Raw genomic sequence first — 26,191 nt, 5'->3', positions numbered from 1 at the left:
AATACGTGCTGAAAAATTGATTTGAAAAATTAATAATTGTAAATTTTTTGCAATAATGCGCATAACTTGGCCATTTTTGAAGATTTTTAGCTAAAACTTGCTAGAGTTACTAAAAATAATGCGTTCTATCACATATATTCCGGTTTTTTTTCAAAAAGTCAAAAACGTTTTGGAAAAATGTAAAAATATAAATTTTGAATTTTATTATATTAAATTTTCGAAATTTTCAACATTTCGAAAATCCGAGATAGCAGTTTAATAGCGCAGTCTATTCTGAGTCCTCTCATGCAAAGAAATTGGATCTAGCTTAAAAACTGAGCTCTTGGGAGCGATTGCCGTGGTTCAATGTTTTGCGTCGAAATCGGCCGAACATGACGTCACTCTGGCGTCATTTTCGGCCGACCTATGGTACCCGAAGGTTGTTTCTTCATTAGACAAACACTATTCTTTAGAATTGTGTTTTTCTATTGAAAAACAAACTGAGGGTGTTTCCATTTCGGGATAGGATTCGTGTTTGGTGCAGCGAATTGGGGCACCTTGCACCGTTTGCACACGAACCGATAGATTTTGATTAAATTTTCAGGGCAGCTGCCCCCACAGATTATCTACCACGAAACACCCTCAGCTAAGATTATTATTATTTTTCTTGCACGTGGCACGTGCACGTGTTTTAGGCCCATAGGCTTCAACAATAGGTGGATTTTCGGCATCGCATTTCTCGCAGACGGGTGCTTGTAATGCGATGGGCTTCTATGTGCTGGGTGGCCGCCCCGGCATCTACCATGAGCCGGCGGCGCCGTTTCGGGCAGCTTCGGGAAGGGGGTGCAAATTGCACGTGCAGCCGCCATTGGTTTAACGTTACGAAATGTGCCAAAACGGGTTTTCTCGATTTGCTCAAAATCGGCTCGATAGATTTTCTTTGTTTTTTTAGTACCGGTAGTCGGTCAGTAGGTTCGTTCGTCAATGTCAATCGCTTGAAATATAATTAACTTTTTTGCACGTGGCACGCGCACAAATCTTCACGTCTTAAGTCAATGGGATTTCTTGAAAAAATACTTAAATCGATTTTGCTCAAAATTTCCACGTTAGATATTAAAAATGTTTCAGTATGATATGCACCCACATGTCGCCTACCAGGTGGCATAGGCCATATATGGGGCGATTGAAATGCACGTGCACGCCCCGCACTTGTTTGAGGGGACCACCTCCGTGAAAATTTGACCACTGCTGGTATGATGGCCTGTGCCGCGCAAACAATACGTGCCAGCGGAACCAATCGAGGTCAGTCGTCAAGGGGATGCTCTAGGATAGTTGTACACCTCATCACGTGGTGCACGTGTTTTCGCACGTGCGCCACATGGGTATAGCATTTTGGGATAGGTAGCCATTGGTGCATAATTATGCTCAGGTGATAACCTCACTGCATGGGTTTGAGCCAGAGTTCCAAGTCGGTTGCGATAATGACCATTGGTGTTGGGTCTACTACGTGTCAAACACGTGGCCGCCCGGGGTTCTCCATTCCGGAGATATTGTGACCGATAGTGAGGTAAGCCCTAATTTAAAGATTGGCCAAGTTTGATCGGCCGCTGGGAGACAATGGTGGCGCACCCGAAAGTCTACCCATGGGCACTGAAGACCCCTTTCATCTGGTACAAAAGGATGGTCGCTTTATGTCTTTAGGCCACACGTGGCACGTGGCACCCCACCTCGAGTGACCATGTGCACTCTCAATGTAAGGCGTTTTGGCCATAAATTTGCCATTTATGGGCCGATTTCGACGAAAATTGCAACATTGATGCATTAAAATGACCTGTGTCACAAACGGCGCTACGAATACAACAAACTCATGTGCTTCGTTTTGGTCTCTAGTGCGCCACTTAACCCGCGCCCCACTGGGGTCTGCGTATAACACGCCCTACTGGGGGGGGGGGGGGGGCTATTCATAGCCCCCCCTAACTCCGAAACTACTGGGCCGATCGTCAAAATTCAAACGGCGTCTGATAGCCCCGGAAAAACTGTTGAGCGAAACCTAATTTCATTGACCTTGAGGTCACCGATGACGTCACAGGTCAGGTCAAAGTAAAAATTATTAGCATTTTGATTTGTTCACGTTTTGGGCTCTGGCCGCCGTCTTACAAGTCAGATCAGGCTCATTTTTGGTTCACACACTCGTGAACAGATGCTCTAGATACCCTGAGGGTACCAAACTTGTACTTTGATTTTCAGGTCAAGGTCAGGTCATCACAGGTCACGAAAATATTATATCATGCGTCGGTCACGTGACACATGTTTTATGGTCCATTTAGGCCAAAGATTTCGAATTTGATGTCGTCTGTGTCATTCGAGGTCATTTTGAGTCGAATTTAGCATAGGTCAGGTCACTTTCAGGTCAAAAAAGGTCCAATTTTGAAGCTAAAATTTTTCAACAAAAAAGGTGTGTATTAGATGCAGTTTGAGCTCAGGAACACGATGGTGCTGTTTATATTGGCGTACGATGTCAAATACGTGCTGAAAAATTGATTTGAAAAATTAATAATTGTAAATTTTTTGCAATAATGCGCATAACTTGGCCATTTTTGAAGATTTTTAGCTAAAACTTGCTAGAGTTACTAAAAATAATGCGTTCTATCACATATATTCCGGTTTTTTTCAAAAAGTCAAAAACGTTTTGGAAAAATGTAAAAATATAAATTTTGAATTTTATTATATTAAATTTTCGAAATTTTCAACATTTCGAAAATCCGAGATAGCAGTTTAATAGCGCAGTCTATTCTGAGTCCTCTCATGCAAAGAAATTGGATCTAGCTTAAAAACTGAGCTCTTGGGAGCGATTGCCGTGGTTCAATGTTTTGCGTCGAAATCGGCCGAACATGACGTCACTCTGGCGTCATTTTCGGCCGACCTATGGTAACCGCAGGTTGTTTGAAAAGACAAACACTATTCGTTAGAATTGTGTTTTTCTATTGAAAAACAACCGGAGCGGTCGTTGTCCGGGCTATGTTTTGCAAGTCTGGCAGCGAATCGAGACATCTTGACCGGGGCCTAAACGAATCGCTCAATCTTGGTAAAAATTTCATAACCGCAGGTTGTTTGAAAAGACAAACACTATTCGTTAGAATTGTGTTTTTCTATTGAAAAACAACCGGAGCGGTCGTTGTCCGGGCTATGTTTTGCAAGTCTGGCAGCGAATCGAGACATTTTGGGTGGGGCCTAAACGAATCGCTCAATCTTGGTAAAAATTTCAGGGTATGGGCTCCCGCAGGCGATCTACCTGATGGCATCGGTCGGTACTCGCTAAGAAGTCTTTTGCGCGTGGCACGTGCGATTCCATTTTCCCCATGTAAAGTCAACGGGGTTTTGGACACTTTTTGCGCGATCGCCAATGGCGGGAAAACGAGCCAAGGAAGAGGTGGTTTTCTTCCCAGCATTTTATGGCAAACACGTTTGGGTACACGCCAGTGTGCGCTGTATACCCCTCAGAATCTCGGAACGTGTCTTTGCACGAGGTCAAAGTTGGAATTTTGCTGTGTCCCATGTTAAGTCAATGGACGGCGATGCCGAGACTTTGCAGAGACATTTTCATTCGATCTTTGTACAAAATTTTAGAGATAGATTTCGCCCAAACTCATATATCTTGTAGAGGAAAGAGCATAGTACTTGCTGGTATGCTTCGTTAAGGTGGCAAAACTCATTTTTTCTTTTAAAGTTAATTTGAAATTTAAATTTTTTAACATGGAAAGTCAATGGGAGCGTCTTTATTCCTCTATAACTTTTAGCTTTAGTAAGATATATAGGTGAAAAGTTAATATAATATACAACTTTTGATGCTCTTTCCACTGATGCATAGCACGTCACTGCACGATGTGCCGTTTTTAAGAAAAGCTGTAAAAAATCAGGGCTCGACTGTGACTTGAACCCAACCACATTAGAGTATACGAACAGGTAACGGCGATACCTCCCGTGTGCGGATGCGACACTGATTATTGCTAAATATTAGCAGTAGGCCGCCTGTGGGGTGCCTTTACAAACCTTATATCTCTGCAACCACTGGACCGATTCACTCGCGGTCTTTTGTGTGGGATAGCTTCTTCCTTTCTTACACGTAGTGTGCTGTTCTCGATGCGTATGGGTGACCCCTAATGCACGTGCCACGTGCAAAACGAAGAGGTGTCAGTTCGGTTAGTTAGTTTGCCGATTGCGCTGATACTTGGCATGGTTGTAGGCACCTGCCGCGCAATGCATTTCCATGTGTCACGGTTGGGGTGCCGCTGCACGTGCACACGGGCAGGGTGACGCTTCCAGATCTCGAGAACGGCTGGGCCGATTGTGATCAAAGTTGGCACACCGCTAGAGGCTGGTAAGTAGGGTGCCGTGCACAAGTCAGATGGGACCCGTTATGCACGTGCGCACGTGCAGGCTGACGCTTCCAGATCTCAAGAACGGCGGGGCCGACTGTGCTCAAATTTGGTATACCGCTAGAGACTGGTTAGTAGGGTGCCGTGCACAAGTCAGTTAGTATGTATTTTCATGTGCCACGGTTGGGGTGCAGCTCCACGAGCGCACGTGTAGGGGTCGCTTCCAGATCTTGAAATTGAAGGGGCCGATTGAGCTCCAATTTGGTACACCGCTAGAAACCGGCGAATAGAGTGCCTTGCACAAGTCAATTGGGGCCTAGGCTGCACGTGCGCACGTGCAGGGTATCGCTTCCAGATCTCGAAAACGGCCGGGTCGATTGCACTCAAATTTGGCACACCGCTATAGACCGACGAATAGGGTGCCGTGCACGTCAGTCCGTAGCACACCGACTCCGGTCTGCACGTGCAAGGCTCATCCTCTCGTTTGGTGGCGGGCGTTTTTGCTGCGTTTACAAAGGTGCTTGCTCAAACAACCTGCGGTCCCGCGATGCGGAGCCCGGCATCGCAGATGCCGGTACCCGAAGGTTGTTTCTTCATTAGACAAACACTATTCTTTAGAATTGTGTTTTTCTATTGAAAAACAAACTGAGGGTGTTTCCATTTCGGGATAGGATTCGTGTTTGGTGCAGCGAATTGGGGCACCTTGCACCGTTTGCACACGAACCGATAGATTTTGATTAAATTTTCAGGGCAGCTGCCCCCACAGATTATCTACCACGAAACACCCTCAGCTAAGATTATTATTATTTTTCTTGCACGTGGCACGTGCACGTGTTTTAGGCCCATAGGCTTCAACAATAGGTGGATTTTCGGCATCGCATTTCTCGCAGACGGGTGCTTGTAATGCGATGGGCTTCTATGTGCTGGGTGGCCGCCCCGGCATCTACCATGAGCCGGCGGCGCCGTTTCGGGCAGCTTCGGGAAGGGGGTGCAAATTGCACGTGCAGCCGCCATTGGTTTAACGTTACGAAATGTGCCAAAACGGGTTTTCTCGATTTGCTCAAAATCGGCTCGATAGATTTTCTTTGTTTTTTTAGTACCGGTAGTCGGTCAGTAGGTTCGTTCGTCAATGTCAATCGCTTGAAATATAATTAACTTTTTTGCACGTGGCACGCGCACAAATCTTCACGTCTTAAGTCAATGGGATTTCTTGAAAAAATACTTAAATCGATTTTGCTCAAAATTTCCACGTTAGATATTAAAAATGTTTCAGTATGATATGCACCCACATGTCGCCTACCAGGTGGCATAGGCCATATATGGGGCGATTGAAATGCACGTGCACGCCCCGCACTTGTTTGAGGGGACCACCTCCGTGAAAATTTGACCACTGCTGGTATGATGGCCTGTGCCGCGCAAACAATACGTGCCAGCGGAACCAATCGAGGTCAGTCGTCAAGGGGATGCTCTAGGATAGTTGTACACCTCATCACGTGGTGCACGTGTTTTCGCACGTGCGCCACATGGGTATAGCATTTTGGGATAGGTAGCCATTGGTGCATAATTATGCTCAGGTGATAACCTCACTGCATGGGTTTGAGCCAGAGTTCCAAGTCGGTTGCGATAATGACCATTGGTGTTGGGTCTACTACGTGTCAAACACGTGGCCGCCCGGGGTTCTCCATTCCGGAGATATTGTGACCGATAGTGAGGTAAGCCCTAATTTAAAGATTGGCCAAGTTTGATCGGCCGCTGGGAGACAATGGTGGCGCACCCGAAAGTCTACCCATGGGCACTGAAGACCCCTTTCATCTGGTACAAAAGGATGGTCGCTTTATGTCTTTAGGCCACACGTGGCACGTGGCACCCCACCTCGAGTGACCATGTGCACTCTCAATGTAAGGCGTTTTGGCCATAAATTTGCCATTTATGGGCCGATTTCGACGAAAATTGCAACATTGATGCATTAAAATGACCTGTGTCACAAACGGCGCTACGAATACAACAAACTCATGTGCTTCGTTTTGGTCTCTAGTGCGCCACTTAACCCGCGCCCCACTGGGGTCTGCGTATAACACGCCCTACTGGGGGGGGGGGGCTATTCATAGCCCCCCCTAACTCCGAAACTACTGGGCCGATCGTCAAAATTCAAACGGCGTCTGATAGCCCCGGAAAAACTGTTGAGCGAAACCTAATTTCATTGACCTTGAGGTCACCGATGACGTCACAGGTCAGGTCAAAGTAAAAATTATTAGCATTTTGATTTGTTCACGTTTTGGGCTCTGGCCGCCGTCTTACAAGTCAGATCAGGCTCATTTTTGGTTCACACACTCGTGAACAGATGCTCTAGATACCCTGAGGGTACCAAACTTGTACTTTGATTTTCAGGTCAAGGTCAGGTCATCACAGGTCACGAAAATATTATATCATGCGTCGGTCACGTGACACATGTTTTATGGTCCATTTAGGCCAAAGATTTCGAATTTGATGTCGTCTGTGTCATTCGAGGTCATTTTGAGTCGAATTTAGCATAGGTCAGGTCACTTTCAGGTCAAAAAAGGTCCAATTTTGAAGCTAAAATTTTTCAACAAAAAAGGTGTGTATTAGATGCAGTTTGAGCTCAGGAACACGATGGTGCTGTTTATATTGGCGTACGATGTCAAATACGTGCTGAAAAATTGATTTGAAAAATTAATAATTGTAAATTTTTTTGCAATAATGCGCATAACTTGGCCATTTTTGAAGATTTTTAGCTAAAACTTGCTAGAGTTACTAAAAATAATGCGTTCTATCACATATATTCCGGTTTTTTTTTCAAAAAGTCAAAAACGTTTTGGAAAAATGTAAAAATACAAATTTTGAATTTTATTATATTAAATTTTCGAAATTTTCAACATTTCGAAAATCCGAGATAGCAGTTTAATAGCGCAGTCTATTCTGAGTCCTCTCATGCAAAGAAATTGGATCTAGCTTAAAAACTGAGCTCTTGGGAGCGATTGCCGTGGTTCAATGTTTTGCGTCGAAATCGGCCGAACATGACGTCACTCTGGCGTCATTTTCGGCCGACCTATGGTACCCGAAGGTTGTTTCTTCATTAGACAAACACTATTCTTTAGAATTGTGTTTTTCTATTGAAAAACAAACTGAGGGTGTTTCCATTTCGGGATAGGATTCGTGTTTGGTGCAGCGAATTGGGGCACCTTGCACCGTTTGCACACGAACCGATAGATTTTGATTAAATTTTCAGGGCAGCTGCCCCCACAGATTATCTACCACGAAACACCCTCAGCTAAGATTATTATTATTTTTCTTGCACGTGGCACGTGCACGTGTTTTAGGCCCATAGGCTTCAACAATAGGTGGATTTTCGGCATCGCATTTCTCGCAGACGGGTGCTTGTAATGCGATGGGCTTCTATGTGCTGGGTGGCCGCCCCGGCATCTACCATGAGCCGGCGGCGCCGTTTCGGGCAGCTTCGGGAAGGGGGTGCAAATTGCACGTGCAGCCGCCATTGGTTTAACGTTACGAAATGTGCCAAAACGGGTTTTCTCGATTTGCTCAAAATCGGCTCGATAGATTTTCTTTGTTTTTTTAGTACCGGTAGTCGGTCAGTAGGTTCGTTCGTCAATGTCAATCGCTTGAAATATAATTAACTTTTTTGCACGTGGCACGCGCACAAATCTTCACGTCTTAAGTCAATGGGATTTCTTGAAAAAATACTTAAATCGATTTTGCTCAAAATTTCCACGTTAGATATTAAAAATGTTTCAGTATGATATGCACCCACATGTCGCCTACCAGGTGGCATAGGCCATATATGGGGCGATTGAAATGCACGTGCACGCCCCGCACTTGTTTGAGGGGACCACCTCCGTGAAAATTTGACCACTGCTGGTATGATGGCCTGTGCCGCGCAAACAATACGTGCCAGCGGAACCAATCGAGGTCAGTCGTCAAGGGGATGCTCTAGGATAGTTGTACACCTCATCACGTGGTGCACGTGTTTTCGCACGTGCGCCACATGGGTATAGCATTTTGGGATAGGTAGCCATTGGTGCATAATTATGCTCAGGTGATAACCTCACTGCATGGGTTTGAGCCAGAGTTCCAAGTCGGTTGCGATAATGACCATTGGTGTTGGGTCTACTACGTGTCAAACACGTGGCCGCCCGGGGTTCTCCATTCCGGAGATATTGTGACCGATAGTGAGGTAAGCCCTAATTTAAAGATTGGCCAAGTTTGATCGGCCGCTGGGAGACAATGGTGGCGCACCCGAAAGTCTACCCATGGGCACTGAAGACCCCTTTCATCTGGTACAAAAGGATGGTCGCTTTATGTCTTTAGGCCACACGTGGCACGTGGCACCCCACCTCGAGTGACCATGTGCACTCTCAATGTAAGGCGTTTTGGCCATAAATTTGCCATTTATGGGCCGATTTCGACGAAAATTGCAACATTGATGCATTAAAATGACCTGTGTCACAAACGGCGCTACGAATACAACAAACTCATGTGCTTCGTTTTGGTCTCTAGTGCGCCACTTAACCCGCGCCCCACTGGGGTCTGCGTATAACACGCCCTACTGGGGGGGGGGGGGGGCTATTCATAGCCCCCCCTAACTCCGAAACTACTGGGCCGATCGTCAAAATTCAAACGGCGTCTGATAGCCCCGGAAAAACTGTTGAGCGAAACCTAATTTCATTGACCTTGAGGTCACCGATGACGTCACAGGTCAGGTCAAAGTAAAAATTATTAGCATTTTGATTTGTTCACGTTTTGGGCTCTGGCCGCCGTCTTACAAGTCAGATCAGGCTCATTTTTGGTTCACACACTCGTGAACAGATGCTCTAGATACCCTGAGGGTACCAAACTTGTACTTTGATTTTCAGGTCAAGGTCAGGTCATCACAGGTCACGAAAATATTATATCATGCGTCGGTCACGTGACACATGTTTTATGGTCCATTTAGGCCAAAGATTTCGAATTTGATGTCGTCTGTGTCATTCGAGGTCATTTTGAGTCGAATTTAGCATAGGTCAGGTCACTTTCAGGTCAAAAAAGGTCCAATTTTGAAGCTAAAATTTTTCAACAAAAAAGGTGTGTATTAGATGCAGTTTGAGCTCAGGAACACGATGGTGCTATTTATATTGGCGTACGATGTCAAATACGTGCTGAAAAATTGATTTGAAAAATTAATAATTGTAAATTTTTTGCAATAATGCGCATAACTTGGCCATTTTTGAAGATTTTTAGCTAAAACTTGCTAGAGTTACTAAAAATAATGCGTTCTATCACATATATTCCGGTTTTTTTTTCAAAAAGTCAAAAACGTTTTGGAAAAATGTAAAAATATAAATTCTGAATTTTATTATATTAAATTTTCGAAATTTTCAACATTTCGAAAATCCGAGATAGCAGTTTAATAGCGCAGTCTATTCTGAGTCCTCTCATGCAAAGAAATTGGATCTAGCTTAAAAACTGAGCTCTTGGGAGCGATTGCCGTGGTTCAATGTTTTGCGTCGAAATCGGCCGAACATGACGTCACTCTGGCGTCATTTTCGGCCGACCTATGGTAGCTACGAAGTTCATATTTTGACACAAGGTGTCAAATTGATGCAGCCGAAGGTACTGAAAGTTTGGCGTTGATACGTCAAGCGGTTTAGAAGTTATTGCAGAAAAACGGGAGGGGGGGGGGCTATGAATATTGAATAAGGCAACCCCCCCCCCCCCCCCAGTGGGGCGCGGGTTGCTACAGTGGCTAAAGTCGAGGAATATTACGCGTATTTATTTCAACGGGCCGATTTCGTCGAAACTTGCAACGGTAGTGCACGAAACTAGGCAGCGACACATATGAAGCGAGACAAAAATAGGCTGTTGTGCGCCATTTTTGTCTTAAGTGCGCCATTAACTGCCTAAAGTGGCTTTAACTAAAGAATCTCATCATTTTCATGAATTAATAAGTTACTGTGAGGTATGCATGTAACGTCTCGCGCCACTTTGGACTTAATTGCGTTAGCGTTTCGGGCGTGTGATTTGCGCGTTTTGCGGTGTTTGCGTTTTGCGGCGGGCGGGTGTTTTGTGTTTTTTGTGGTGTTTGTTTGACGGCGGGCGGACGGGCGATGCGGGCATTTTTTGCGTCTTTTTCGGTGTTAAGTTTTTTTCGGTTTCCGGCGGCCTGGCGCTTTTGCCGTGTTTGCGTTTGGCAGCGGGCGGGCGATTTTTTAGGCGTTTTCGGTTGGTGTTTAGCGTGCGTGCGATGCGGGTGGTTTATTTTTTTGCGGCGTTTTTGCGTTTTTTGCGGTTTGTGGTGGTCGTGCGATTTTTTCGACGTTTGCTTTGGCGTTTCGGACGTGCGTTTTGCGCGTTTTGTGGTGTTTGCGTTTTGCGGCGGGCGGGCGGGCGTTTTGTGTTTGGCGGCGGGCGTGCGGGCGATGCGGGCGGCTTTCTTTTTTGCGTCGTTTGCGGTGTTCAATTTGTTGGCGGTTGGCGGCGGTTGGGCGCTTTTTAGGCGTTTTCGGTTGGCGGTTAGCGTGCGTGTGATGCGGGCGGTTTTATTTTTTGCGGCGTTTTTGCGTTTTTTTTGCGGTTTGCGGCGGGCGGGCATTTATTTGTGTTTTTTCTTCTTGCGACATTTACGTTGGCGTTTCCGGCGTGCGTTTTGCGCGTTTTGCGGTGTTTGCGTTTTGCGGCGGGCGGGCGTTTTTCACAATTCAAAGTCACAACCTTCGGGCCGCAGCGCTGCTCGAAAAGCGCTGCCCTCGAGTACATTTATGTTAGACAGCAGATAAAACTCATTCTCGATTGCAGTTGTTGCAGTCCAAGTTATGTTGGCTCAAATCATCACAACTTCGAAGTTCGAACATGTACAAACTCAGCTGTAGGTTTACCTTACACAACTCAAACCTTTTCCGTCAACTCAAAGCTAAATCTTAGGCCAATTACACTGAGTTTAGTGCCAATCTACTCTGCGTTTCTCGTAGGCTCATGTTGAGTTTCTCACGCTGAGCGGCAGGGCGAAGTAGGTGTCGAAACAGGCGAGCAGAATGAACAGCGCCGTTATAAAGTAGTAAATCGCAGCAGTCCGCGGGTTCGGTGCCATCGCGATCGACAGAATCTTGATCAGCGCCGTCACCGTGCCGCTAATGTTCTGTCAACGGCAGGGGTCAGAGGTCAGGTCACGAAAGGTCACATGTCCGTCAGGTGTTTGGTTTGCTGTCTGGCCCATCAAGACAAATGTTTACCATGAACGCTGATGTCACCAACGTGTCTAGCATGATTAACGTGTCAAGAACGCACACCACCCCAGTCCAACATGGGTCCATAATTCAGCACGAGTTAAAAATGTGTTCATGGCTGAAATCTATCTGGATATTTATCTAGCTAGCGTACGTCAGCATCCGTCAAAAGACATAAGTTCTCCTCTGCTGAAAACACACAACCCACACTCAACCCTCCCTCTCAAAGGCGGCGACATACATCAATGAACTCCAACTCCGCCCCAGTCTCGACCCTGACATTCCATCGAGCACAACATAACGACCGCGGCCTACCCTTCAAGTCACGTGACCGGAATAAGACGAACGCAACGCAGACGAAAACCGACGTGCCGTGTCGTCCAGAACAGACTATGTCACGGGTCGGTAACTTGGGGAGCGTTCACTGGCAGCTGGCGCGCGGGGGGCGTCATCACGAGAAAGGGGGCGTCAACGGGTCACGTGGGGCGTATGACGCGCGCGGGGTGACGCACGGGTCACGGCACGGATGGCTGAGAGGTTCTGGTCTTACCGATCCGAGCACCACGGCTCCGGTGTAGCGGAAGGGGAGTCGCGCCGCCAGGCCGTACACGGAGTTCTGGTAGATGCCGTTCGCCACTGCGGAAGAGAGAGGGACGGGAGAGAGTTAGAGGGAGGCAGCGATAGGGCTGGGGGGGGGGGGGGTCCGTCTGGAATAAAGATCTGTCCATGACAACACCAGCAGAAAAATGCTATGCCTGGTGAGCTATCATGCCAGAAACCCCTTAGAATGAGCCTCTCCTCCCGGCTGGGTATGTCCCTTTGCGATGCACGACGATGTCCCCGGCGATGCTGAATGAATTTCGAGCCAATCTCTAGTTGTCAGAGGTCATTTCATCCTGGGTTAGCCCCGCTAGACAAGAAACCGAGTCTTGCGATTACGAAAAAGCTACGAGTACCAGACCTCATCGTTGGTATGTGCATACATCAGTAGGAAAACATACATCGAGTGTATCTTGTCTCACAAAATGTATTTGTTTATTCCATTGAATATATGCAACAACCACGGTGGCCCAGTAACAAGCCTACATCGGTATATCACACCGTTACCTATAGCAACACTGGAGTGTTGCTCCAGTGTTCACTCCAGTATTGGAGTGAACGTGCGTGTCACTGGCCCAAACGTGACCTCTACATTGGTGATATTTCACTGATCTCAGGCCTAAACCAATCGTGCCCAGAATTAAGACACAAATATTTTGCGATGCTGCGTAACTACCCTGGCTAACTCGTCAGCCGGTCCCAAACTATGATCAAATCACCCTATTTTAGCACTGTTTTAGCAGTGTGTATGACCATTGACCGTTGAGTATGACCACTGACCGTTGAGTATGACCCACTGACCGTTGAGTATGACCACTGACCGTTGAGTATGACCACGGATGTAATTGTGGTGAAGAAGAAGGGTCCCGGCCACCGACTCGAGTCCACCATGGCCAGTATCACGGTGAAGATGAACACCATGGTGATGACGCACAGACTCCAGATGATCCGCCGGGCCAGCGAGCCTCTGCCGAGAGAAGGTAAGGTCAGAGACGAACAGAGAGGTCAGTGAGGGACGCTTGGGGCGGGGAGACTAGGAAATGGACAGTACGTGCGGCGGCTAAACAGATACAATGAATAGTGAAATTAGAAGCCACGGTTTTCAAGGGGTCGCCAGGTGTGAGTAGTAGCGGCCAGGTGGCATACCATGCTACTAAAGAAATAATATAATGATAATACGGCCCAGTCAGTTGTTACTCAGGCTCGGACATGGTCCTGAAAAACGAGGGCTCTGTTCCAACTCTGTCCCGAAATAGCCAGCTAATGGATTATAAACGGAAACGAAAATGGGGACACTCCCAAATAGCCCATCTTAGTTTTGTAAATTACAACGTCAGGTTACGAGATTCTGCTTCACATCATGTTCACTTTTCCAAGAAAAATACACTAATTTCACGTTATGAATCCCATCCATCTCGACATCAAGCTTATTTTGACATGGCTCAGCCACTCGCGGAAAAACAGATCACATTTATAAGCCGTGCGGCTCCCGAATGAGCGGATCACGTGAAATACAGTCCATACAGTTGGGTTCGTTTAAAATAAACACGCCGCTTCGTTAAACGGTGGTCCGTGCCAACCTACACAAACGGCGCCCACGGTTGAGGTTCGGGTCCGGGAAGCACGGCCCTTCGACAGCGAATTAGTCATGAACGAGCCGACAACAGGACCTCAATTCTCGCTGTCAACCTCGCTTTCGGCAGGCATCAGCTACAGGCACCTGTGCGTCAACTATTCCTTTTTCAAGTAACACGGAATAGACACGAAGCAAAGGAAGGAAAAAGGAGAAAACCTGACAGATACATAGGAAGGAAAAGGTGGGCGATAACCGGACAAAGCACATACCTAATACCGGACGAGCAATTTTAGACAACACAGCCAACAAGATCGTACTGGCGTACAACCACACAAAACGAGCTGATAGACGAATGACACGCGATAAAAGGAGTGGCAGACAGCCGGACATTGTGAGGTCGCCAGACAGCAAAGGAAAGCAGAAAGACGAGACAGAAACATACAACCAGACAAGATGACAGACTGGCAGACTGACAACCAGGGCGATGGACAGTTGCCGGACAGGACCAAAACGACAGACAGGCATTTCTTAAACAAAACAAGCCAGCGGGCGAGGCGTCGGACAGATGCATGGGCGGAAGTCGCTGACCGGCCGCCGCGCTTCAGAAGCACCAGAATAGCCATAATTTGGAACGAGATGTAAGGCGTGACGCAAGGGCTGCGGCCACACTTCCTGGGCAGGTGAAATAGTTAAAGCAGCGAGTCCTCACAGAACCACACTCGCCCAGACAGCAGCTGGAGGCCGGGTTAGAGGGGGGGAGGGAGGGGGGTCTGCAGAGGGCCTGCTCACTGTTAGTTACACAGGCGTGGCTGCCAATGCAATGCAGGCCGCAACTCAGCAGCCGGCCAGATGCCGGGCTAAAGGCATGTGTAAGTTGGATAGGATTTCGGACTGCTCAGAGGTGATACTCGAGGGCAGCGCTTTTCGAGCAGCGCTGCGGCCCGAAGGTTGTGACTTTGAATTGTGAAAAACGCCCGCCCGCCGCAAAACGCAAACACCGCAAAACGCGCAAAACGCACGCCGGAAACGCCAACGTAAATGTCGCAAGAAGAAAAAACACAAATAAATGCCCGCCCGCCGCAAACCGCAAAAAAAAAAAACGCAAAAACGCCGCAAAAAATAAAACCGCCCGCATCACACGCACGCTAACCGCCAACCGAAAACGCCTAAAAAGCGCCCAACCGCCGCCAACCGCCAACAAATTGAACACCGCAAACGACGCAAAAAAGAAAGCCGCCCGCATCGCCCGCACGCCCGCCGCCAAACACAAAACGCCCGCCCGCCCGCCGCAAAACGCAAACACCACAAAACGCGCAAAACGCACGTCCGAAACGCCAAAGCAAACGTCGAAAAAATCGCACGACCACCACAAACCGCAAAAAACGCAAAAACGCCGCAAAAAAATAAACCACCCGCATCGCACGCACGCTAAACACCAACCGAAAACGCCTAAAAAATCGCCCGCCCGCTGCCAAACGCAAACACGGCAAAAGCGCCAGGCCGCCGGAAACCGAAAAAAACTTAACACCGAAAAAGACGCAAAAAATGCCCGCATCGCCCGTCCGCCCGCCGTCAAACAAACACCACAAAAAACACAAAACACCCGCCCGCCGCAAAACGCAAACACCGCAAAACGCGCAAATCACACGCCCGAAACGCTAACGCAATTAAGTCCAAAGTGGCGCGAGACGTTACATGCATACCTCACAGTAACTTATTAATTCATGAAAATGATGAGATTCTTTAGTTAAAGCCACTTTAGGCAGTTAATGGCGCACTTAAGACAAAAATGGCGCACAACAGCCTATTTTTGTCTCGCTTCATATGTGTCGCTGCCTAGTTTCGTGCACTACCGTTGCAAGTTTCGACGAAATCGGCCCGTTGAAATAAATACGCGTAATATTCCTCGACTTTAGCCACTGTAGCAACCCGCGCCCCACTGGGGGGGGGGGGGGGGGGGTTGCCTTATTCAATATTCATAGCCCCCCCCCCCTCCCGTTTTTCTGCAATAACTTCTAAACCGCTTGACGTATCAACGCCAAACTTTCAGTACCTTCGGCTGCATCAATTTGACACCTTGTGTCAAAATATGAACTTCGTAGCTACCATAGGTCGGCCGAAAATGACGCCAGAGTGACGTCATGTTCGGCCGATTTCGACGCAAAACATTGAACCACGGCAATCGCTCCCAAGAGCTCAGTTTTTAAGCTAGATCCAATTTCTTTGCATGAGAGGACTCAGAATAGACTGCGCTATTAAACTGCTATCTCGGATTTTCGAAATGTTGAAAATTTCGAAAATTTAATATAATAAAATTCAAAATTTATATTTTTACATTTTTCCAAAACGTTTTTGACTTTTGAAAAAAAACCGGAATATATGTGATAGAACGCATTATTTTTAGTAACTCTAGCAAGTTTTAGCTAAAAATCTTCAAAAATGGCCAAGTTATGCGCATTATTGCAAAAAATTTACAATTATTAATTTTTCAAATCAATTTTTCAGCACGTATTTGACATCGTACGCCAATATAAATAGCACCATCGTGTTCCTGAGCTCAAACTGCATCTAATACACACCTTTTTTGTTGAAAAATTTTAGCTTCAAAATTGGACCTTTTTTGACCTGAAAGTGACCTGACCTATGCTAAATTCGACTCAAAATGACCTCGAATGACACAGACGACATCAAATTCGAAATCTTTGGCCTAAATGGACCATAAAACATGTGTCACGTGACCGACGCATGATATAATATTTTCGTGACCTGTGATGACCTGACCTTGACCTGAAAATCAAAGTACAAGTTTGGTACCCTCAGGGTATCTAGAGCATCTGTTCACGAGTGTGTGAACCAAAAATGAGCCTGATCTGACTTGTAAGACGGCGGCCAGAGCCCAAAACGTGAACAAATCAAAATGCTAATAATTTTTACTTTGACCTGACCTGTGACGTCATCGGTGACCTCAAGGTCAATGAAATTAGGTTTCGCTCAACAGTTTTTCCGGGGCTATCAGACGCCGTTTGAATTTTGACGATCGGCCCAGTAGTTTCGGAGTTAGGGGGGGCTATGAATAGCCCCCCCCCCCCCAGTAGGGCGTGTTATACGCAGACCCCAGTGGGGCGCGGGTTAAGTGGCGCACTAGAGACCAAAACGAAGCACATGAGTTTGTTGTATTCGTAGCGCCGTTTGTGACACAGGTCATTTTAATGCATCAATGTTGCAATTTTCGTCGAAATCGGCCCATAAATGGCAAATTTATGGCCAAAACGCCTTACATTGAGAGTGCACATGGTCACTCGAGGTGGGGTGCCACGTGCCACGTGTGGCCTAAAGACATAAAGCGACCATCCTTTTGTACCAGATGAAAGGGGTCTTCAGTGCCCATGGGTAGACTTTCGGGTGCGCCACCATTGTCTCCCAGCGGCCGATCAAACTTGGCCAATCTTTAAATTAGGGCTTACCTCACTATCGGTCACAATATCTCCGGAATGGAGAACCCCGGGCGGCCACGTGTTTGACACGTAGTAGACCCAACACCAATGGTCATTATCGCAACCGACTTGGAACTCTGGCTCAAACCCATGCAGTGAGGTTATCACCTGAGCATAATTATGCACCAATGGCTACCTATCCCAAAATGCTATACCCATGTGGCGCACGTGCGAAAACACGTGCACCACGTGATGAGGTGTACAACTATCCTAGAGCATCCCCTTGACGACTGACCTCGATTGGTTCCGCTGGCACGTATTGTTTGCGCGGCACAGGCCATCATACCAGCAGTGGTCAAATTTTCACGGAGGTGGTCCCCTCAAACAAGTGCGGGGCGTGCACGTGCATTTCAATCGCCCCATATATGGCCTATGCCACCTGGTAGGCGACATGTGGGTGCATATCATACTGAAACATTTTTAATATCTAACGTGGAAATTTTGAGCAAAATCGATTTAAGTATTTTTTCAAGAAATCCCATTGACTTAAGACGTGAAGATTTGTGCGCGTGCCACGTGCAAAAAAGTTAATTATATTTCAAGCGATTGACATTGACGAACGAACCTACTGACCGACTACCGGTACTAAAAAAACAAAGAAAATCTATCGAGCCGATTTTGAGCAAATCGAGAAAACCCGTTTTGGCACATTTCGTAACGTTAAACCAATGGCGGCTGCACGTGCAATTTGCACCCCCTTCCCGAAGCTGCCCGAAACGGCGCCGCCGGCTCATGGTAGATGCCGGGGCGGCCACCCAGCACATAGAAGCCCATCGCATTACAAGCACCCGTCTGCGAGAAATGCGATGCCGAAAATCCACCTATTGTTGAAGCCTATGGGCCTAAAACACGTGCACGTGCCACGTGCAAGAAAAATAATAATAATCTTAGCTGAGGGTGTTTCGTGGTAGATAATCTGTGGGGGCAGCTGCCCTGAAAATTTAATCAAAATCTATCGGTTCGTGTGCAAACGGTGCAAGGTGCCCCAATTCGCTGCACCAAACACGAATCCTATCCCGAAATGGAAACACCCTCAGTTTGTTTTTCAATAGAAAAACACAATTCTAAAGAATAGTGTTTGTCTAATGAAGAAACAACCTTCGGGTACCATAGGTCGGCCGAAAATGACGCCAGAGTGACGTCATGTTCGGCCGATTTCGACGCAAAACATTGAACCACGGCAATCGCTCCCAAGAGCTCAGTTTTTAAGCTAGATCCAATTTCTTTGCATGAGAGGACTCAGAATAGACTGCGCTATTAAACTGCTATCTCGGATTTTCGAAATGTTGAAAATTTCGAAAATTTAATATAATAAAATTCAAAATTTGTATTTTTACATTTTTCCAAAACGTTTTTGACTTTTTGAAAAAAAAACCGGAATATATGTGATAGAACGCATTATTTTTAGTAACTCTAGCAAGTTTTAGCTAAAAATCTTCAAAAATGGCCAAGTTATGCGCATTATTGCAAAAAAATTTACAATTATTAATTTTTCAAATCAATTTTTCAGCACGTATTTGACATCGTACGCCAATATAAACAGCACCATCGTGTTCCTGAGCTCAAACTGCATCTAATACACACCTTTTTTGTTGAAAAATTTTAGCTTCAAAATTGGACCTTTTTTGACCTGAAAGTGACCTGACCTATGCTAAATTCGACTCAAAATGACCTCGAATGACACAGACGACATCAAATTCGAAATCTTTGGCCTAAATGGACCATAAAACATGTGTCACGTGACCGACGCATGATATAATATTTTCGTGACCTGTGATGACCTGACCTTGACCTGAAAATCAAAGTACAAGTTTGGTACCCTCAGGGTATCTAGAGCATCTGTTCACGAGTGTGTGAACCAAAAATGAGCCTGATCTGACTTGTAAGACGGCGGCCAGAGCCCAAAACGTGAACAAATCAAAATGCTAATAATTTTTACTTTGACCTGACCTGTGACGTCATCGGTGACCTCAAGGTCAATGAAATTAGGTTTCGCTCAACAGTTTTTCCGGGGCTATCAGACGCCGTTTGAATTTTGACGATCGGCCCAGTAGTTTCGGAGTTAGGGGGGGCTATGAATAGCCCCCCCCCCCAGTAGGGCGTGTTATACGCAGACCCCAGTGGGGCGCGGGTTAAGTGGCGCACTAGAGACCAAAACGAAGCACATGAGTTTGTTGTATTCGTAGCGCCGTTTGTGACACAGGTCATTTTAATGCATCAATGTTGCAATTTTCGTCGAAATCGGCCCATAAATGGCAAATTTATGGCCAAAACGCCTTACATTGAGAGTGCACATGGTCACTCGAGGTGGGGTGCCACGTGCCACGTGTGGCCTAAAGACATAAAGCGACCATCCTTTTGTACCAGATGAAAGGGGTCTTCAGTGCCCATGGGTAGACTTTCGGGTGCGCCACCATTGTCTCCCAGCGGCCGATCAAACTTGGCCAATCTTTAAATTAGGGCTTACCTCACTATCGGTCACAATATCTCCGGAATGGAGAACCCCGGGCGGCCACGTGTTTGACACGTAGTAGACCCAACACCAATGGTCATTATCGCAACCGACTTGGAACTCTGGCTCAAACCCATGCAGTGAGGTTATCACCTGAGCATAATTATGCACCAATGGCTACCTATCCCAAAATGCTATACCCATGTGGCGCACGTGCGAAAACACGTGCACCACGTGATGAGGTGTACAACTATCCTAGAGCATCCCCTTGACGACTGACCTCGATTGGTTCCGCTGGCACGTATTGTTTGCGCGGCACAGGCCATCATACCAGCAGTGGTCAAATTTTCACGGAGGTGGTCCCCTCAAACAAGTGCGGGGCGTGCACGTGCATTTCAATCGCCCCATATATGGCCTATGCCACCTGGTAGGCGACATGTGGGTGCATATCATACTGAAACATTTTTAATATCTAACGTGGAAATTTTGAGCAAAATCGATTTAAGTATTTTTTCAAGAAATCCCATTGACTTAAGACGTGAAGATTTGTGCGCGTGCCACGTGCAAAAAAGTTAATTATATTTCAAGCGATTGACATTGACGAACGAACCTACTGACCGACTACCGGTACTAAAAAAACAAAGAAAATCTATCGAGCCGATTTTGAGCAAATCGAGAAAACCCGTTTTGGCACATTTCGTAACGTTAAACCAATGGCGGCTGCACGTGCAATTTGCACCCCCTTCCCGAAGCTGCCCGAAACGGCGCCGCCGGCTCATGGTAGATGCCGGGGCGGCCACCCAGCACATAGAAGCCCATCGCATTACAAGCACCCGTCTGCGAGAAATGCGATGCCGAAAATCCACCTATTGTTGAAGCCTATGGGCCTAAAACACGTGCACGTGCCACGTGCAAGAAAAATAATAATAATCTTAGCTGAGGGTGTTTCGTGGTAGATAATCTGTGGGGGCAGCTGCCCTGAAAATTTAATCAAAATCTATCGGTTCGTGTGCAAACGGTGCAAGGTGCCCCAATTCGCTGCACCAAACACGAATCCTATCCCGAAATGGAAACACCCTCAGTTTGTTTTTCAATAGAAAAACACAATTCTAAAGAATAGTGTTTGTCTAATGAAGAAACAACCTTCGGGTATGGTTGGACCTGGAGAGATGCCTAGTGCTGCTCCGTACGCTGTTGCGTATTCCCTATCATATGGACGCACAATTAGTATGCACAGACCAGCTAACTCATCTTCTCAGACCACTATATCAGAAACACATCTATAACAATGTGCCGAGTGTCAGACAGAGTACCAGGGTACAGGTCTCGCGGGTTTTAGCAGTAGGTTTTGCACCTAGAAAATTTAGTGTACTTCAGGCTATATCTTTGTCGTCTTAAGCTTTTAAGTGTTGAAGATGCGATCGACTTGTTGGGTGACAAGCCGGCCATGATCGTGTAAAATGGCTTCATCGTAGATCGATTAGTTTCTGAGATATAACCGGAAATGTAAAAGTGCAAAACCTACCGCTTAATCTCGCGAGACCTGCACGTCCTCCCATGCTATCAAACCCAATCCACTCTCCGGCGCTAACCAATGTTTGCGTTCCCTCAATGACAACACGTCCGCGAAACGCTCGGTGACTCTTCCATTTGTCATCGCTAGTTCAGACGACGTAACAATAATATAGGGTAGCCTGGGGCAAGACGCCCCAGATAATTTATTTTGCAACATAAATTTTGTCTTACATCACCTGGAAGGCCAAATTTGTGCTCAATGCGTTCTTTGGACATTTTACTTTAAATTGCACCCCTCAAATGCATTCACTTGTGATCGGACTCCAAGCTAGGAAGTGATTTGTGAAGCAACTGCAAATGGGGCATTTGCCCCAACCCCAGGGCAAAACGCCCCACGGCCTGGGGCAAGAAGCCCCATACTTTAGATTAAAGATTTAACATGGTAGTTGGCTAAATCTTATGTGAGAGGTCCGCTAGACCTCTGGAGGCACGGCACTGAAGTTAGCACATTCCATCCTGTCAGGTGTTCAGCTATGACACTATTGTATGAGCAGGTTTTTCACCTGCCTCATAAGACCAAATAATAAATTATTGCAATGCAAATGTTAGCAAAATACTTCCTTTGCCATCCAGTCGCTGAGAAAAATACATAAAATGCATAGAAGCTTACTGTTCGCCAGCTACCGAATATTAGAAAGTGGGTAGCCCGAACAACACATGAGGTAAAACGCCCCATGGGGCTTTTTGCCCCGCGACCTACTGGGGCGTTTTACCCCATCACGTAGTTCGGTCAGAGAACAACGCCTTGCACTCAAGCAAAACATAATTTAACACGAACCAACCCGGCATGATAAGCGTTAGACAACAGTTGTTCAAAATACATAAAGGTCGTTAACCTGATGTGGACCATAAAAGAACGCCATGATGCATAATCTGGCAACAAAACATAAAAATCACTCAAAAATCACATTTTTGGCTATATCTCCCGAAAGAGTCATCACAATTTCTTTCCAGTCTGCTCATATAATGATCATATAGTGCACGTTTTATAGAAGAGAGGATGTTTCCCCAGAACTCTGCCAGTTCCGAGAAACATCGGTGAGACGTTTTACCTCGGCGGGGCGACTTGCCCCGGTCTACCCTACTCGCCGCAGTCACCGATACAGACGAGTGTCATTAATTACATAGAGATCTTATCACCCTAGGTAGGTCAGTCACCACTGTTCCAACAGTCAGTGATAGCGGGGGAACCCCTCGGAACGGCGCAATGATGCAAATTACAAACCCACATATGCTTATGGCGCAAAGAGAACGAGGAAATAACACATGTGGGCATAGGGACTCCCACAACAAAATGTCCTTCACAGTTTCCTCCAAAGTCTATCCACCAGTATAACGCCTTTTGGGGCGACTAACGGAGCGAGCGAGAGGGTGGGCCTTGCACGTGCGAAATTTCGAGGGGGTACCTCCAACTGATTTGTGCACGGCACCTTACTAACCGGTCTCTAGCGATGTGCCAAATTTGAGCACAATCGGCCCAGCCGTTCTCGAGATCTGGAAGCGGCACCCTGCACGTGCGCACGTGCAAAATGGGTCCCAACTGACTTGTGCACGGCACCCTACTAACCGGTCCCTAACTGCGTACCAAATTTGAGCGCAATCGGTCGAGCCGTTGTCGAGATCTGGAAACGACCCCTGCACGTGCGCGCGTGCAGCAGCACCCCAACTCTGGCACATGGATATGCAGTGCCTAGTGGGTGCCTACCTACATGCCAACTTTCAGCGCAATCGGCCAAGTAGTTACCGAGATATTGCAACAATTACAAAACTGACACCTCTTCGTTTTGCACGTGGCACGTGCATAAGGGATCACCCACATGCATCAGGAATAGTACAATACTTAGTAGAAGGAATGAAGCTACCCTACAAAAATTACCGCATGTAAATCGGTCAAGTGGTTGCTGAGATATAAGCCTCGCAAAAGCGTCCGCACGGCCGGCCGGCCGCTCATACTCAGAAATTTCCGTTAATCTAAGGAAAGACTCCGCTCGCTTCGCTCGCTCCGTAATAACCAACTACTCGTTCAGCCTATTTGAGGCCAAAAAGGTTTTCAACTAGCGCTTATGAGCCTCAAAGAGTTTAAAACAAAAGTATGATAACAAACAAAAGTATCATAACATCTACGATAGGATACCAACATCAGGCTCTGACTCACCCCATCCTGGCGAAGACGTTGATCCAGTTGATCAGCACACTGGGGATGTGAGAAGCGAAGCCGACATACGGCAGGAAGTTGGTGGCGTACTCGGAGACGACGCCCGTGTGAGCCTCCGACAGCTTGTAGTTGACGAAGTACTGTCGGGAGAGAGGGAAGCGACGTCAGATACGGGCACATTATCAGGTAATTTAATGGTAGGCCGTGTGAGTAAGAGCGGTGTATTGTTTACCACATAAGAGACAGTTGGTGAAAGGTAATGAAAACACACAGATTCGCCGAGACGAAGTGTTTTGAATGCAATCAATTTTCCCACATACAAACGGTAGAGAAACGCTTTAACAGGAGAAGTCTAAAATTGATATTATAGTGATGAAATAAACACAAATTGAGGAAGGAAGTTTGGTGAATAAGACTCGTGATCTTGGAATTGTACAGGATTGTAAGTTCGTGATCAAAGGTTGGTCACAGACGGTCCATAACCAATGGTAGACCCGCAGTCATAAGCAGTGATAGTATATAAAGGAGTAGGTTCACAGATATGAGTCAACGATTCACGATCGTAGTTCATGAGTGACTCACTGATAGACACTGACGGAATCCTTCCCAGTGGCTCCGCACTCCGGTATGCCAGGAACGAAATCCACGGAATGTGTTTTACGGCCCATAATCAGGGACCACTTGACAGAGGACAGAACCAGACAGATGACACCCGGTGGCAGCTGACAGATGACACAGCTGACAGATGACACTGAGCACAGGTGACAGAGGCACGAAAACAAGTGACAGATGACGTAGTTGACAGCTGAGAGAGTAGGCATTGTCATCTCTGACAGCTGTTCCTGCCTCAAATGCAGGGTTGTGCTTGACTCATGAGTCGAGTCAGAGATTTGACTCAACTCTGACTCAGATGAGTCAGGTTTGAGTCGAGTCAGATAAAATGTTGAGCTGTTGAGTTGAGTCAGAGTTGAGTCAGACAAAAATATTAAGGTGATGAGTTGAGTCAGAGTTGAGTCAGTAAAATAACTTTTGACATTGAGTTGAGTCAAAAACATTTAGGAACATGAGTCAGCTGACTCATCTTTCTAGAAACAATATATATAAGCTTTTCATCCTCCCCCCGCGGCTTAACAACTTAGGCCTGGCCCTGCTGCCGGATTTTTTTCCACCCCCCCCCCGCTCAACAACTTTTTTATCTGAGTCAATTTTGAGTCAACACACTTGACTGAACAAAAAATTTGAGTCAAGTTTGAGTCAACTCATATTTTCATTGAGCCGTTTGAGTCATGAGTCGAGTCAAGGGAAAAAATCAGCTCCTTGTTTGAGTCAGAGTTGAGTCAGGGCTTTCTGAAGTTGAATGATGAGTCGAGTCGGTAAATTTTTTTGAGTCGAGCACAACCCTGCTCAAATGACACCCAAAAGTGACATATTGTAGAGGATAACGACCGACGCCTCTACTCCTCAGTCTTGAGTGCCTACAACAACACGGAAGTGTAAGACCGCTCCACTAGTCGAGGGTGCCCAAATTGAGCCCAAACTGCTCTTCAAGCTCCATGCGGGCGGGCGGGCAATGACATGGCATTGTTCTCCCCTGTAGGGCCAGAGGTCATTTGAACAATTCATGGCGGACAATGCCGCCTATTTCTGGAACGATGCCTCAATGACCTGATGACCTCTGCCCAGATCGATACCCGCATTCCATTGTGCTGGCCCAATCACTTGACTTTAAGCTCAGCGTCACAGACTAAACAATGCGCAAGTATGTAACAAACACCAGCCAGTGTTTCCTCCTCAAACGAACTATGTTTATGGGTCATTATTTGCCGATTTACAACCCGCACCTCTCGCCCACCTCGCCCTTCGTGCGTGCTCCACTCCCCAGCCAAGCCCATGCGTCACTCGGCCCAACAAATTGTCGCGGCTCGCGCCGGTGCTAGACGGAGCACCTGCGAGCCCCACCCCATCCGACCCCGCTCCTCTGACTGCCTGCCAAGTGCCAACCAAAGCACAGCCGAGCGCGAGGTATATGAATCAGTTCCGCCGCGGGTCTCACCGGCCCGGAGCGACTCCACATATCATCACAGGGATGATATACTCCCAGCAGTCTGTATCACACTGAACCGGCGGTCTGATAGTCTTACGAGTCAACACAAGACTCGTGTAGTCTCCAGTGAGAGCGATATCTATCGGCGTCTCCCGTTAGACAGTCCTTCCCACTTGGGGCAGTCTCCACACAACCCAGAGAAGCGACGCCCCTAAGCGAGGCGATCCGACAGCCAAGAGCGGCCCATCTGTCTCCCAACCCTGGTTGGTCAGCTGGCAACAAGTGCCGTCTCTAGCCGCTACGACCAGGTCAGTCGCCCCGAGTCCAGTCGTGACTGAGTGTCCGCTCCGGCCGGCCAGCAGCTGCTGAATGAATAAGTAGCGAGATGATTACTGATTGCATCAAAAGCAGAGTACGGCGTACGTACGAGCCAGCGCCAGCGCCTTGGAAGCTCAGCTGTACGAGCAGCTCGGCACTTGTCCGAGCCAAACTGAAGCGAATTGGACGGAACCTCAACAAACAGAAGGAAATGCTCACATAAGTGTCTGAATGCAGAAATGTTGTCTCTTCAAAGACAAGATTCGTCAAATATTTTGGAAGCAAACCGAAGCAACAATGGAAGCAGCAAGCTCAACTGCTTACCTTAGGTTGTTTCGAGCACACATTTTTACATGGGGTGGCCAGACATTCGCGGATTAAAAGAAA

At 46.9% G+C, this 26,191-nt stretch overlaps 1 protein-coding gene across 2 annotated transcripts in view; it reads right to left on the bottom strand.

Annotated features, from left to right (window-relative positions):
- LOC122388510 (equilibrative nucleoside transporter 1-like) overlaps positions 1–26,191 on the bottom strand; it is a 57,013-nt gene that overhangs the window by 5,092 nt on the left and 25,730 nt on the right. For both annotated transcript variants that reach the window (XM_043379676.1, XM_043379675.1), the window contains 4 exons: positions 23,443–23,582; positions 13,012–13,157; positions 12,141–12,226; positions 11,356–11,502 (listed from right to left, as the gene is read on the bottom strand). In XM_043379676.1, coding sequence (XP_043235611.1) covers positions 11,356–11,502; positions 12,141–12,226; positions 13,012–13,157; positions 23,443–23,582 — 519 coding nt within the window. The remainder of the gene's footprint in view (positions 1–11,355; positions 11,503–12,140; positions 12,227–13,011; positions 13,158–23,442; positions 23,583–26,191) is intronic.

The sequence above is a fragment of the Amphibalanus amphitrite genome, unplaced genomic scaffold (genome assembly GCF_019059575.1).
Source record: "Amphibalanus amphitrite isolate SeventyFive unplaced genomic scaffold, NRLGWU_Aamphi_draft 000325F_arrow, whole genome shotgun sequence".
NCBI lineage: Eukaryota > Metazoa > Arthropoda > Thecostraca > Balanomorpha > Balanidae > Amphibalanus > Amphibalanus amphitrite.
Note: the sequence above shows the minus strand (reverse complement) of the source record. Positions and strands in the feature narration are given on the sequence as shown.